Source organism: Neolamprologus multifasciatus, chromosome 2 (genome assembly GCF_963576455.1).
Source record: "Neolamprologus multifasciatus chromosome 2, fNeoMul1.2, whole genome shotgun sequence".
Taxonomy (NCBI): Eukaryota; Metazoa; Chordata; class Actinopteri; order Cichliformes; family Cichlidae; genus Neolamprologus; species Neolamprologus multifasciatus.
The window spans coordinates 27,095,884-27,111,771 of NC_140440.1; the positions used below are offsets into that span (position 1 = coordinate 27,095,884).

The 15,888-nt window shown below is 38.4% G+C and overlaps 1 protein-coding gene and 1 pseudogene across 1 annotated transcript; both read right to left on the reverse strand.

Annotated features, from left to right (window-relative positions):
* Positions 1-1,141: 1,141 nt before the first annotated feature.
* On the reverse strand, positions 1,142-4,259 carry LOC146524545 (uncharacterized; annotated as a pseudogene).
* Positions 4,260-9,806: 5,547 nt separating this feature from the next.
* On the reverse strand, positions 9,807-15,538 carry LOC146524546 (uncharacterized). The gene is made up of 6 exons (XM_085133028.1): positions 15,216-15,538; positions 11,707-12,021; positions 11,281-11,529; positions 11,035-11,199; positions 10,786-10,902; positions 9,807-10,502 (listed from the first exon to the last, which is right to left on the reverse strand). The coding sequence occupies exons 1-6, from the start codon at positions 15,262-15,264 to the stop codon at positions 10,300-10,302; spliced, it is 1,098 nt and encodes a 365-aa protein (XP_084989154.1). The 5' UTR covers positions 15,265-15,538; the 3' UTR covers positions 9,807-10,299.
* Positions 15,539-15,888: the final 350 nt, after the last annotated feature.

Sequence of the window (15,888 nt, forward strand, 5' to 3'; positions counted from 1 at the left end):
CTTCAATCATGAAAACTGATCAATGATCAGCTGATCGGCTCTCTTGTTTGTTTATCGCCCACTTTGCGCCAGAAACAGGAAACCAGCCGATGTCGCGTTAAACAACAGCAGCACGTTTAAGCTTGATCAGCTGTTGTTAGAATTTATTTAATATTAATTCCTAGTATCAGCTGATGTTTGCTGGAGCCACAGCTGCAAAAAAGCTGCTGGTCATGATGTCGGTTTGTTTATCTGGTGAGAGGGAAACATGAAACCAGGAGATGTCCTTACTGAATCATCAAAGCTGAACAGGTGATGGAGATACAGGTTTACCTTTTAGGTGACATAAATGAGTTGAAGGGAAGTTATGAACTGTTTCTGAGAGACAGATAACCCCAGGATCCTTTTTAGGTGTGCAGGAGCAGAGCTAGCAAAGTTTTGCCAGGGGTGCCAGGTGGGGCATTAACAGGGAGAGGTGGGCACAAAGAAATACTTTTGTTTCTTATTCTCATTTAAAATGTCTAGCTTTTAAAAAATAATTATCTGAATCTTACAACAAACGATTGATGCATATATACCATCAAAACAGTGAACATTACTGTCACAACAGCGTTTGTTTTCATTCAAAGGCTTTATGATTTTTCCTATAATGGTGGGCTGGTCTCTAGTCAAAACGCCCGGGCCGATTTTTTGTCCCCGTCCAGCCCTGTATGCAGCTCATCTGCAGTCTGGTGTTACCTACATCTTCCTATTCAGAAGGCAGAATTTCTGAGTTCTGAGTACAATCAAAGCACCACGACTGCAGTTTTTTGTGTTGGATGTAAAAGGCGCACATGACGCTGTGACGTAGGCTAGAATCATGGCAGCAGTCATTGACGGTCCAGGCGTGGGATTTCTCTCGTGGAAATATGTAATATCTTTTCCTTTCTATTGGTAGGTGGCACAGTGCACTTGTGGCAAGTAAGCAAGCTAAAAGACTGGCAAAGTTATGGAAGCAACACATTAACAAGAGAATTCTGAGTAAAACCAAAGTTACTTTCCCTAGTAACTAGTTACTTTGGAAGTAACGAGTAACTTGAAGTAACTGAGTTACTTTTGATAGAAGTAACTAGTAATGTAACTAAGTTACTATTTTAAAGTAACTTACCCAACACTGGTGGTAAGACTGAGCTGAATCAATGCATCGAGAAGTTTGTACTCCAGACATGAGGTCAAGCAAGTACTGAGACAATATACATAGGCTATATCCCAATTCAGGGTCTGCAGCCTTAAAGCCTGCATTTTAAGGCTGATTACGTCACAGCGACACAACAAAGGCTGCTCGAAATGCGGCCCTAAAATGCATCCTTCATTTCCCTGAATTTTAAGGATGTGGCGGTGTAGACTTCTTGGCCCAACATATCCCAGAAGGCAGCGCGGCGGTGGGTGTGGATAATTTTGCCGAAAAAAACGGCAGAGGAGGGGCGCCTGAAGAGTAAACTTTTAAAAGTAAGAACTGAATATTATGTCACTCTTTTATGCGCAAATGTTTAATAACGAAGAACATTAAAACATTCCTGTTGGCCACATGTCGGCAAAGTTATGTGACATTAGCGATGTTTGTACTAACTTGGTTTTAAAGCCTTTCCTTTAAAATATACGCCGTTCAATAGTCGACCTTAATCTTACAGAAAATTTTATGATTTTATGGATATTTAAAGTAAGCACTGAGACAAATTTAGTAATGCCAACATATTAAAAGAACAATGTTTGTCTCTTATATATAACACAGTTATATATACAGTGAAGATTTAAGGTGAGAGGAAATATAAATAAATGCAGCTTGAATCTTTACTGCAGCTCAGTATTTGAAACAGAGTTCATTCACTGCTGTAATAACTAATAATGATTGGAATGATAACTTTAATATTGGCCATATTATATTTACATTACCAAAGTAAGATGACTTTAGTCTCATGAACAACATTAGCTAATTGTTATTTACTAGCTAATCTTAAAATGACTGTTTAGTACAGAAGTAAAGCGCATGATTTCACAGTCCCGTGGTCTCAGCCTCAGATACTTATCAAATCAAAGCTCATGTAGAAACAAACAAACAAATGAACAAAATATTTTGTCCTTCATTTCTGTCAAACAAAGCTGTATGAAACGTTTCCAGCTGTTAGTGTCATGGTTGCTAGGCAACCTGGGCAGCACGATGGAGGCTAGACCCATTTCAGAAGCCTCGCACTTCCGGCCTTAGCGGTCTTTGAGTACGCGGCCCTTGTGGACCGTTAAGGCTGCGTACTTTAAGGCTGCAGACCCTGACTTGGGATACAGCCATACATTACAAATTGTGCGACACAGGAAGTGGAACTACACACGAAGAACAAGAGACTAAAGACCACCAAAGTAAAACAGGAAGTTGATGGCAGACTCAAAACATGCAACCTTGACAGAAACACAAGAGATAAACACGAAGACAAGACTGAAGAAACAGAATGGAAATACAAACAATAACACAGATAACAGGAACATAACCATCACCCGATAGACAGAAAGCTATGGAGCTCAAAGAAAAATTTTCATCTCAAAACCCAGAATTAACATCAAGACCTTTGGAACAGAAGCACAAAACAAACACAAAGATGATCAAGAATCCCAAAATAGAGAAAAACTAAACATCCCAAAACCCCCTCAAAAATCAGGAAACATGACTGTCTTAGATACTTCTAAGTACAAATAACATGCCAAGATGTTGAAAACAAATCCAGAAAATTATCAGTATTGTGAGTAATGTGTCTATAACAAGCACTTTGATGTTGCTTAAATCTATTACTGTAAGTTGTTTCTTGAGCTGAACATGAAAACATGAAGATGAAGCTGTGGTGACTTGGATAATAACCTTTGTTCTGTTAGAGTCAACTGTACACAAAGACAGAAATTAAATGACCTTAATATCACCTCCTCCCTCTGTGAACCTTTATTGGTGCAGTCCGTGTAAAAGCACTGACCACTTATATCACTTGACTTTCTGTATCTTGGCATACATACAGTCATCTCCTCTTAGTTCAGTGCCGAGGTCGCTTTGAAAACTTGACTTGGCCATACTCCACCTCTGCCTCCGCCTTTGCTGTTTGTTCCATCCGGTTCCCCTGTTGTTTCATGACCCTGACATCAGCGTAGGTTACTTCCTGGTCTTCTTCTTCATTTGCAATAAGGCATAACAATCAGGTGTGGCAAAAACGTAGAATGATCATACTTATTCGCTTTCTTGATAAGAATTAAAAAAAAAAATTTCACTCTTAAAAGTTTCCATTGTTGAAGTGTAATATTGTTACTTTTGGGCAGACGTGTTTCCTCACATTTCTTGTTTAAGCTATGAGGAATAGTGATACTTGCAAATATCACTCACATGAGACACAGTGATCAATAAGCTTTGCTCAACAGCAAAAAACAAACAAACAAACAAACAAACAAACAAAAAACCTGCAAGAAAGAAAAATATAAGCTGAGCAAACTGAGTTAGCAAAAATTTAGTTTTGTACCTTTTTCTTTGGTTGGTTTGTTGTTTTGCTTTTTCCACTGAGCACAGATGACTGATGCACCCACAACAATGAAAAATACCAGTGCTGAGAGAACATCACTGATCAGTGGCAAATATCCTGTTTCAAAAATAAAAGAGACAAAACACAGATGTTTGAATCAGTAATGTTTTTTATGACGAAAGGGCATCAGTGGATTTATTGTGCAGAGTAAGTTTTCATTAATGTGCCATGGGTCAGCACTGCTATGGTTTTGCTTGTCGGTTCTAATATTAGTGGAGGGTTTAACTGACACTATGTCAGTCTTCTTACCCACAGCAGTTTGAGTGGTCATTGGTTTGGTTGTGGGTTCAGTACACAGGGTGTTATTGGCTTCATACACCCACCCTGATATCTGTGTCCCATTAAATGATGTGCAATTAATAAAAATGAAGCCTGTGAATAAAAAGCAGATCATTTGCGTCGAGGTATGCAGTGACCTTAACAATCAGTTATCACCTTTTCTTTATATTCTCGCTCACCACAGGTAGATATTCTCTCTTCTTTGGAGACTTTACTGACGTTGTCGCTGACTGAGCAGACCAGATGTCCTGACACGTGCTGTTTCAGAGTGATGATGTTAGTCTCATTATTTCCAGAAAGGAGCTCAGCATCTGTCAGTGTGCGTCCATCCAGAGTCCAGCTGTACTGAGGACTGTAGGGCCTTGGTAGATGTTGGTGAAGGCAGGAAAAGAAGGAGTTCCATCTCAAAGGACTTCAGCACCAAAGGCCTCACACTATAAGGTAAACCTACCAGTAGCAGCTGTTCATATTAAATTGTATTTGGGCTTTGCAGTGGTTGTCATACAAGTAATCGTGGATTATGTGATCACTCTGGGAACAGGGGAATTTTTTTTAATGTTTTGTTTGTGAAAATGGTGCTTTTAACATTTTGTCATTTAAGCATTAACAGCATGGCTGAAGTACACATGGTGATAAAATATATACATTCACACTTCTGTGAATGTAACTTTTGCATTGTTTTGCTTCTGCAAGCATTCATTAAATATTTGCATATTTTAACAGTTTCACTAAATACAGAAGCATGTATATGCAACAGTAACACCTCTGTAAACCAGTAGATGGAAACTTCATGCTTCCCCATCTGAAGACGTTGCTTACTTCCCAGCAGAAGTTGCCAATGTGGTCTGCAAAGTGTCAGCAAAAGCCAACTTAGATAAACTGAGACATATTGCTTCAAAAATAAAGAGAGAAATGTTAATAAAGCTTTAAGTTGGGTGTTTAAACAAAGGTAATATAGCATAATGTAGATAATATTTAATCAGATTTTTCTTTCCCTTCTTTTAATTCCAAAGTAAGACTATAGGATGTTATAGGGAGTATTATTTTATTATATTATTATATTTCTCATATCTGGTTACACTTTAACAGAGCTAGAAATATAGTGACGTTCAATACCTGCACCATATTATTTTTAAAGAAGAAGTATTTATTTCTATAGTTATCTGTTTTTTTCCATATTCAGTGAAGCATCATGTTTTGTAGCATCTCTGGCCTTTCTTCAGTGGAAACTGTGTTCACAAGTGGCCTCCAGCTAATTCCTTTAGTTTGTTTTTTATATAAAGTTGGGCTGCTGCTTTTAGTGTTTTTGGTTAAGTTTTCATATTAAGGCTTTTGTAAAACTAACTGTAATTATTGCCATTTACTGTAATTGAATGTTGCTTCTGAACCTGTTTTTCCTTCCCTAGTGGGTCCAGCCCTGTTATTTGATCTATTCCACTATTTGATCTAACATTGGAATTAACTTGGTTTCAGATCTTGACTTTGTCAGCAATGAGTTTTTGTGCCTTACAGTCATTTTCCAGTATAATTAAGGTTTGTTATTGGCTAATATTTTCTGGGGTGCAAACCACCAGGTGATGTTGCTGTTCCTTTTCAATTATATTACTCCTGAGCTTCACCACATTTGAGCCAGGAGTGAACTATTCAGTGATACAGAAATGAAAGGTCATGTTAGGTCTGTCACAGGTGGGGTTTCACTTTTATTGATAGTTACAAGCCTGTAATGCCAAACTTCATTGAACCCCATGGTTGATTATGAGGGTGGCTTATTAATTTAAGAAAATGACACATTAAGGCAACTAAATTAAACTAAACTAAAGATGATTTTAAATGGTTATTAGCAAGGAAGTTAGATTCAAGTTAAATAAGAAACAAAATTCATTGTTGTATCAGCTAGTCATTTAACAGTATCTGCAAGTCATACGCTTCAATAATAATTGAAGTTTTTTTTACGTCGCAATAATTATCAAAGCTCTGGTTATCAGCTTTTTTTTTGTTGTTCTCACTCATCAGAGGAAGATAGATATCCTCTCCTCTTTGGAGACACACATATTGATGTTGCTGTTTACTGAGCAGGCAAGTTGTCCTGAGATGTGCTGTTTCAGAGTGATTATGTTACTCTCATTATTTCCAGAAAGGAGCTCAGCATCTGTCAGTGTGCGTCTATCCAGAGTCCAGCTGTACTGAGGACTGTCCCCTCCCTCAGAGGAGCAGGACACCCTCATCTGTAAATTGTTAAAAAATTTACAGATAAGGGTGAATGTCTAGTGTTGTTGCTGGCAGGAAAAATCGTTTTATTCACGATAATGTCTTATAACATGTTAAATGGACTGATTCTTATAAAGCGGTTTTCTAGATCACACCAGCACTTTTAAGTTCTTTCTAACTAACATTCACACACAGTCATACTCCAATAGATGCATTGCAACTTGGGGTAAGCGTGCAGACTGGGGGAGCCAAAGCTCCAACCCCCAACCTTCCAATCAGTAGATGACCTGCTCTACCTCCTGAGCTACATCCCACCATTATGCTCATTAATACACTACAATCATCAAATTAATAATAAGCTGATTTTCAGCTTTATCATTTCATTTCGAAAGCTGAACATTGAAGGCCTATCACAACTACCACAATTTCTTTTCCAAATATAATGGCACCCTCTAGTGGTAAATAATAATAACACTGCTCCATTGTTGGCCATTATTAGCTTTGATGCCATTTTTCAGCTCTGACTTTGGGTCCGAGAATGTCACACTGGTAAGAAATGTATTCTCTTCAGCTCTAGACCTCATCGCAGTGTCAAATCATTCAATTTCAAACAAAACAGGTTTTGAGATATTTTGTCCTTAAAATTGCTGTTTTTAATGCAGTGAACATACATTCTCACTGCGCTGGTGTGTCACATTGGTCTAATCCTCGTGTTCTTTCTCTGCAATGTTTTTGTTCTGACATCCTCCTGTTTGCTTATTATGTTACCCTCCACTGTTCATTTGTGATGTACGGAAATATGATTCCTGGCTCAAAGACTAATGGGAATTGGGAGACAACCAGACGTGATAAGTTATTAGGCATTTTCCCCCTTAAACATTGGCGTTTGTTAGCAGTGTTAGCCCTAGTATGCTTGGATGAGGTGCAGTCTGTGTTACGATGATGGGTCTTATGACCCAGCAGTTTCAGTTTCTTGTGTTTTTTTCCATTTTGTATTATGATTTGAGTCCACCCTAGGTTGTTATGTTTAGCTTTTGGTTGTTAGATTTCCCTGTGTCTTTGCTCCTGTGTCTCCCTCTGTGTATCTGTGTTTATATAGTTGCGAGTTCTTGTGCCTGATTTTCCCCTCGTTTTATTCAATCATGTTTCCCCAGCCTGTCATGTCTGCTCTCTCCCTCGCGTTCCCTTGCTCCTTCCCCTTGCTGCCTTTTCCCCACTCCTGTGTAATATTGCAGTTCCTGTTTTATTATGAAAGTCTCGTGTTTCCGTGTTTGGTGTAGTTCCTCTTTGGCATCTTGTGAATTCATATCAGCTGTGTTCCTTGTATGTTCTCATTTCCTCATCCTTCTGTGTATTCATGTCCACGTCTCCCTTATGGCTGTGTTTCCTTGTGTTTTTCATCATGTATCAGTTTAGCACTTTCCAACTTAGTTTAGTTTTGTATGCGTTTCCCCCTGCTAGCCAATAAAGCTGTGGCTTTCTGAGTTCATTCCTTGTGTCAGTGAGTTTGCGTTTGGGTCTGCACACAGCCGGTTCATGAGAGAAGGACGCGACCAGACAGTGGACCCAGCAGCTCACAACCAATCTCCTGAGATCCAGGCAGACCTAGTCTGCACTGTAGAGTCTCTCTGCCAAGAGTGTGTAGCGGTGCCGGTTAAGGAATACCAGGAGGAGTTAGCCCTCCGGTTACAGAGAATGATCTCTGGACTCCCTTGGCTATTTGGCGCGCTACACCTGCTTATTCAGGGCTTCCTTGTCTCCACTGTGCACGTCCACCCAGAGCAGCAGCCTGGTGTTCCAGATTAACTGGCGTCGCAGATCAACTGGTGTTGGTCGAACAGATGTATGGTAGACTTGCTTTTTAGGAGCTGCTACCAACAAACCAGCAAATAAACACTAAATATTTCATTGGTGACATGTTGCTGACAGGTTACCTCAACACAGTCCGTCAGTCGCGTGGTGTGGTGACTTTAATAAACATTTGTAAGGAGATGGCAATTACTGTGAATTTACAGCAGTTACACAGTGATTAGTAATAAACAGCTAGTGTGATTGAGTCGCTCGTGAGTAGAATAAAGAAAGTGAGTGACTCAGGTGTGTCAGTTGGTTTGTCATGTGCTTTTGAATGTTGAGATGAGTTAGAATATTTATATTTTAGAGCTAAGTTTAGAATATTCAGAATTTATTTTCCAAAATTTGCATATCATCATGAATGTTAAGAAAAACAATCAATGCAGGAATGAACATATATACATTTATTTTTTGTGGGAGCAGTTCGCATACAGGCCTTCATAAGAATCAGTGACTAACTATATGCTATAAGCAATACTATTAAATCTGGAGAAACATTTTGATTAAAAGAATGAATTAGAAAATAAGTAAGGGAGGGGCAGCAATCTGCTGTGAGTGATGGGGGTGAGAGGAGGAAGACAGGTCCAAACAGATGCTAAGAGCAAGAGATTTATGAAAATGGCCATTAAATACAAAGTGGTGTATAAACACCGGAATACCAATTTTAAACCATAACTTGTATTTGAAGGAAAAGTGAGAAGCAGACACTAAGAAAAGACATAATTAAATTGACACTGTTAGCTTAACTAAATAAAAATACAATAAAGAACAAACTGAGTCATCTATACTGGAACAGGTTGTGATATTTGGGACAGATTTTGTGAATTTGTGAATATCTATGGACACTAAAAATATTACATTCTAAATACAGAGCTAGAGGGTAGTAATACAGAAGCCAAAATACTTAGTACAGGGTTTATTTCACACCTCAAACATTTAGTCAGCAATTAAGCAAATACAAGTAATCTGCAATAAATTACAGGTAGTAAGAAAATAAACTGCTAACTCTTTTACGCTACGTCCGCACCTACACAGATATTTTTGGAAAACGCAGCTGTTTCCTCCACACTAAACGGCGTTTGGAATCACCGAAAATGGAGATTTTTTAAAAACTCCTTTTTTGCATTTATGTGTGGACGAGGAATACAGAGTTCGTCACGCAACATCAAAGGTATGTGCTTTTTTCACGTCACGCTGTGCGCCATGTTATTGTTTACATGAGATGAATTGCAGAATGGCAGATAGTCAGATTAACAGTATTTTGTCTCTATCTTCAGTTTTTACACGCTTACATATACAGATGCAGTTACTGTCCCTCTATTTAGAAAGGCAGAGGCGTCATGGTGTGATTATTTTACGTGTAGTTGTTTTTTTTCCTGTGTAATAATGTTCAACATTGCTATCAATACATTTTTCAAAAATTGCCTCTCTGTGCAAAATGGGTTCAAAAACATAAACAGCTGTGGGATACTGTTTGTCCGTGATTTAGACAGAGGAACAAATTGTGGCAGGACCAGGCTGATGTTATTTGTATCCCGCTGTAACTTTACTGTATAAAGAGCTAACATCTCCAAAATGTCAGGAGTAGTTAGTCATTACAACAAGTGTTTGTGAACTAAAAATCAAGAACGTGGGATACTGTTTGTCCGTGATTTGAACAGCCCAGCGGTGCTCCCGACAAAGGGAAAACCAAATCTGCAGGGGAGACCTACCTCGGCACTTGTGCAGGTGAAGCCAAAGGGAAGATATGCTTCACCATATTTTCTAGTCTTTGGCTTACAATGAAGTTGGTTTGGAAACATATTCAGCGATGCTTCATCTCCTGCTTTGCGTTTGTGTGGGAGCCCTGTGCTAGCAGTGTCCAAGCATTATTTTTGTTTTTTTCCCTTTTCATACCGCGCCCCCCCTGCAATGGCTCTGCCCCACACTTTGGGAAGGTCTGACTTAGCACATTATTATTATAATTTATTAACAATAATGAGTTATTAAATTATTGTTTTTATTCAATATGTAAATTCGTATCACTCCAAAGTGTTGCTGCAGTGAAATTTGTCAAACAATTCTGTTTTTCAATTTTGCCGTATTCTTTTAACGAGATGAACTTGTCACGCTGACATGATGACAGGAGGAAATGTCAGATCTTTAACAGAATACAAATAAAAAATAAAATAATAAACTCATGGTGCTTGTAATTGAGAGCCACCTAATACAGTATGGATTTATGCCCTGTTATGAACAACAAGTGCAGTGAAAGTGAAGAAAATTAACATGCATGAGCTTTGATGTGAAAAGCTCATACACTGAAAATCACAATAAATGAGAGACATTCACACATCTTGACAACAATACCTCCTCTGTGGCTCTTCAGTGGTTATTCTGCATAGAAGCTCTTAATTCACCTGACTTTATGAACCCTGGCATACAAGCAATCATCTTCTGTAGGTTCAGTGTGCTGAGGCGGCTTTGAAAAGTGGACTTGGCCATACTCCAACTCTGCTTCCACCTCTGCTTCCACCTGTCCTGTTTGCTCCACTTGCTTCTCCTGTAGTTTTATGACCCCTAGGTTAGCATATGTTACTTCATCTTCACCTTCTTCATCTGCAAATTAGCAAGAAATGTGAGAAATTGGGAGACTTTTGCTTTTTTTTGATAGAAGTGAAACAAAAATATTCACTGTCATGTCTGCTGTGGAAACAGCTGTTTAGTTTTAGCACAAAGACTGGAGATGATGTGAAATGGTTTGTCTGACTCTGATCAAAGTTCACACAAACAAAAAGATTTCAATAGTGAAATGTAGTTTTATTGTTTGGGGGAACTGTTTCTCCTTCTTTCCAGTTATTGTATTAAAGTGAGCTGATTAGGGATAATCAGGGTTTTGTACCTTTTTGTTTTGTTGGTTTGTTGTTTTGCTTTTTCCTCTGAGCACAGATGAGCGCTACACCCACAACTAAGTAAATTACAGCTGCTGAGAGAGCAACACTAACCATTGGGAAATACCCTGTTCAAAACAAAGAAAGCCACAAACACAGATGTTTGAGTCAGCAAACACACAGTATGTTCTTATAGAAAAGGACAAGAAGGAAGAGGAAAATTACACACATAGATCTACAGGTTTTTATTTTCCACTTACTAATGTTCCATGGGTCAATACTGCTGTTAGTGGAGTTTTCTTTTGACATGATGCCAGTTTGTGTATGGTCTGTTGTTGTTTCAATACACAGGGTGTTATTGGCTTTATACACCCACCGTGATATCTGTGACCCATTGACTGAAGTGCAGTTAATGAAAATGCAGCCTATTAGCAAAAACAGATTATTTATAAGACAAAGCAACCAAAAATGATGATACGTGTTATTAGCAGAATGTTCTCACTCACAACAGGCAGATATTCTCTCCTCTTTGGAGACGTTGTTTCTGACTGAGCAGACCAGATGTCCTGAGATGTGCTGTTTCAGAGTGATGATGTTAGTCTCATTATTTAGAGAAAGGAGCTCAGCATCTGTCAGTGTGCGTCCATCCAGAGTCCAGCTGTACTGAGGACTGTCCCCTCCCTCAGAGGAGCAGGACACCCTCATCTCTCCCTGGGACAGACACTCAGAGACCAGCAGGACAGAGGACACAGGAGCTGAGAGAAACACACACAGATGAGTTTAGATGTTAAATCAGAATCTTCGACCTTCTTTTAAGTCTCAAATGAAAAGCACAAAATACATGTGTCTTGAGTGTTTTTGTATATTACAAAGGTTATCAAACAATGTTAAATTGATATCTATTAATCTGTTATGAACAGAGAAAAAAATACCTTGAATAAACAACTGTAAAGTCCGCTCGCCTGATGATTTTCCATCTGAATCAAAGGTTTTAAGGGTATAATTACCGCTGTCTGTCCTGCTCAGCTTATTGAGCCTAAATGTTCCATTACTGGGAATAATGGTAGACCTGTTTCCTATCATATTAACCTGATCATTTTTCACATCTAATATTATTAAAGAATTCTTTAATAATTGGTATCTAGGTAATTCTGAGGTGCTTTTCATTAGTTGGATATCCACACTTCCTCCCAAAGCTCCATAACACTGAGCTCCATCCTGTCTGCCATCACAGTAAGTTTTCACACCTGCAAACAAAAATAAAGCTGTCATAGGTGTTAGTTTATCCCCAGATTGCCTAATGCAGTGGCCTGAATTCTAGCGTAGAGGGCTTTGCTGTGTGCCCTCCTTTCTCTTTCTCTTTACGGAAAGCTAAAGATCAGAAGTGGAAACAAAAGAGGGTCAAAACACCACCAGGACTCTAAGACTAGGCAGACCAACCTCAGCACTGGCTGAATTAACTATAGGAACACTTAAAACTCAGTGCCTTACACATGGATTTTGTTGTGCTTGCCGTTGTACAAGACTAAGAATTATAACAATACTGCTTCAGACTTCATTGTTGCCTTTCTTACACTTGAAGTTTTGTACTGTCGTAATTCAGTTCTGTGCATTTAGGATGTAGTTAGAATGATGTGAAAATGTTCCCTGTTCCTCTCTACTCTGACTGTATTGACTCAGCAGGCAGCTTTCAGACAAACTTCTCTACTTAACACCAGTGTTGGGTAAGTTACTTTAAAATAGTAACTTAGTTACATTACTAGTTACTTCTATCAAAAGTAACTCAGTTACTTCAAGTTACTCGTTACTTCCAAAGTAACTAGTTACTAGGGAAAGTAACTTTGGTTTTACTCAGAATTCTCTTGTTAATGTGTTGCTTCCATAACTTTGCCAGTCTTTTAGCTTGCTTACTTGCCACAAGTGCACTGTGCCACCTACCAATAGAAAGGAAAAGATATTACATATTTCCACGAGAGAAATCCCACGCCTGGACCGTCAATGACTGCTGCCATGATTCTAGCCTACGTCACAGCGTCATGTGCGCCTTTTACATCCAACACAAAAAACTGCAGTCGTGGTGCTTTGATTGTACTCAGAACTCAGAAATTCTGCCTTCTGAATAGGAAGATGTAGGTAACACCAGACTGCAGATGAGCTGCATACAGGGCTGGACGGGGACAAAAAATCGGCCCGGGCGTTTTGACTAGAGACCAGCCCACCATTATAGGAAAAATCATAAAGCCTTTGAATGAAAACAAACGCTGTTGTGACAGTAATGTTCACTGTTTTGATGGTATATATGCATCAATCGTTTGTTGTAAGATTCAGATAATTATTTTTTAAAAGCTAGACATTTTAAATGAGAATAAGAAACAAAAGTATTTCTTTGTGCCCACCTCTCCCTGTTAATGCCCCACCTGGCACCCCTGGCAAAACTTTGCTAGCTCTGCTCCTGCACAGTTACCAGCTGTCAGCTACCTAAAAAGGATCCTGGGGTTATCTGTCTCTCAGAAACAGTTCATAACTTCCCTTCAACTCATTTATGTCACCTAAAAGGTAAACCTGTATCTCCATCACCTGTTCAGCTTTGATGATTCAGTAAGGACATCTCCTGGTTTCATGTTTCCCTCTCACCAGATAAACAAACCGACATCATGACCAGCAGCTTTTTTGCAGCTGTGGCTCCAGCAAACATCAGCTGATACTAGGAATTAATATTAAATAAATTCTAACAACAGCTGATCAAGCTTAAACGTGCTGCTGTTGTTTAACGCGACATCGGCTGGTTTCCTGTTTCTGGCGCAAAGTGGGCGATAAACAAACAAGAGAGCCGATCAGCTGATCATTGATCAGTTTTCATGATTGAAGTAGAAACGGGAGAGGGAGGGGGGAGAATGAAAGAAGAAGAGGCAGCTGTGCAGCAAAGACACAGAATAACTCCAGCTTTGTGCCTTTTTCAATGTAGCCGAATTACGGGACAAATTGTTCCTTTTCACCTCAATAAGAAATGCGTAATATTTTCTCTGAATACCAGACGGGACGGTTGGCAACTCTAATAACTTATGAACAAAATAAAGTTCAACATCATTAACTTCATAGCACCCACCCAGCTGTATAGAAACTCCGTCATGCTAGCTAGTACGCAGTACGGAAAAAGTCAGAATAACGAAAATAAACTCCACCTAAACTTGGTTTATATCTGACCCAGATAGACTGCAGGTCATAACTTCTTACCTGAAGTTCAGTTCACACTTGGACCGGCGGCCGCCTTGGGTCTCTTTTCCTTCTCTTCCACCTGCTGGCCTCCAACACTTGCTAATGTTATTGAATCTGTGGAAGCTCCGCGATAGCCACCACACGAAGTAACGAGTAACGACCCTATCTAAATCCCAGTAACGACTAACGCGTTCCTGATTTTGGCATAATAACTAGTTACCGTGCTCGTTACCACAATAATAACGTAGTTACTGTAACGCGTTACTTAATAACGCGTTAGTCCCAACACTGCTTAACACAGATGCAAACTTGTACAACATACATACAGCTATTTCCTGTTAGTGATCATTTCCAGATAAGAACATGTAAATATAGACCAGGTAGGAAGAGATTAGTATCACATCTTACATTTGCTTTCAGTATCTTAGTATTAACTACTATTGCCAGTAATAATAATAAATAATAATAATACATTTTATTTGAGGGCGCCTTTCAGAAACCCAAGGTCACCTTACAAAAAACACAATTAGATGCATCTGATACAGTAGACAATATCAGGTTATTCATACTAAAATCTCCTCGTCCAACTTAATATCATCTGACTGATTCCTGTTCTACATTCAAGTCAATATTTTATCTTCTTCAAATTATTTAAAAAGTAAAATTTTTCACATTCAATATGCGTTATATTCACATTGGATAATCAACATGAATTTTTAAGTAAATAACAGATTGCTTTACATCTCAACACTGAAATCATGGCACAAGAAATAACCATTTGCAAGTTGTTTACACTCAATCTACATTAAAACAGTTGAAATGAAAAACATTTTAACAAGTAAAAATGAAAAGGGATCTAAATGTGACATGAGACACATACCATGAAAACAAACAAAAAAAAGTGTGCAAACAGGAAGTTGGTTTTGTATAGCAGAAATAAATAGAAATAGTCTAAATAATTCCCGAGTATTAGATTCTAAAATGTATGCACAACCTGTCCAGGATGCACCCCACCTTTACCCCTTTGAAAAGCTCTGCCTGAGAAATAGATGGATTTATGAAATGTGCAGACTTTATATATTTGTTACTGAATATGGAAACGCCTTTTAGTATTTTAGTACTCAAGATCCTTTTTAATTATCTCTCATAATAATGCATAATGTAAAGCTTTTATTAAGTGTAATTTAAAATAAAGTGCTAGTAGAAATACATGAAAAATGCTCACTATAAGAAACTCCGACCAGCAGCACCAGCAGTCCCACCGCAGCTTTCATGTCTCGTCTCTGTTCAGTGTGTGTGACCCAGATAGAAACAGCCTGCGATGTATCCTGTTAAAAGCTTTGACCTATAAGAACATTGTTATAGTCATCTTTTTTTTTTCTTTTTCTCTGAGGTGTAACTAAGGAGGTCTTATTTTTCTTCCGCTTTCAACATCCCACAACTGGACATTTCTGAGCTGAAAAAAAGGAAACAATCCTTATAAGTAGTCAAACAGAGAGCTAATTGTTGCACGATAAAAATTTATAACCACAGCCACATCTCTTCTGCATACAACAAAAATTAAAAAAAAAATTAAAAATTAAAAATAAAACAACAACAACAACAACAACAACAATAATAATAATAATAATAATAATAATAATAATAATAATAATAATAATACATTTTATTTGAAAGTGCCTTTCAAGACACCCAAGGACACTTGACAATATAATAAAACACATAATAGAACAATGACAACAAAAGAAAAATAAGAAAACAAAAGCAGAAAGTTAAATAAATATCTGGGGGTAGAGAGTTCCACAGCCCAGGAGCAGAGCAGCTGAAAGCTCTGCTTCCCATGGTGCTGAGGTGGAAAGAAAGCACAGCAAGCCGGATAGAAGAAGAGGATCAAAGTG

Coding starts and splice junctions, on each gene's coding strand:
- LOC146524546 (XM_085133028.1), bottom strand. CDS start 15,264: ATGAAAGCTGCGGTGGGACTGCTGGTGCTGCTGGTCGGAGTTTCTTAT. Junction 11,200..11,280: donor GGAGAGAATATCTGCCTGTT/GTGAGTGAGAAC, acceptor TTTTGCTAATAG/GCTGCATTTTCATTAACTGC. Junction 10,903..11,034: donor TATTGACCCATGGAACATTA/GTAAGTGGAAAA, acceptor TGTTTTGAACAG/GGTATTTCCCAATGGTTAGT.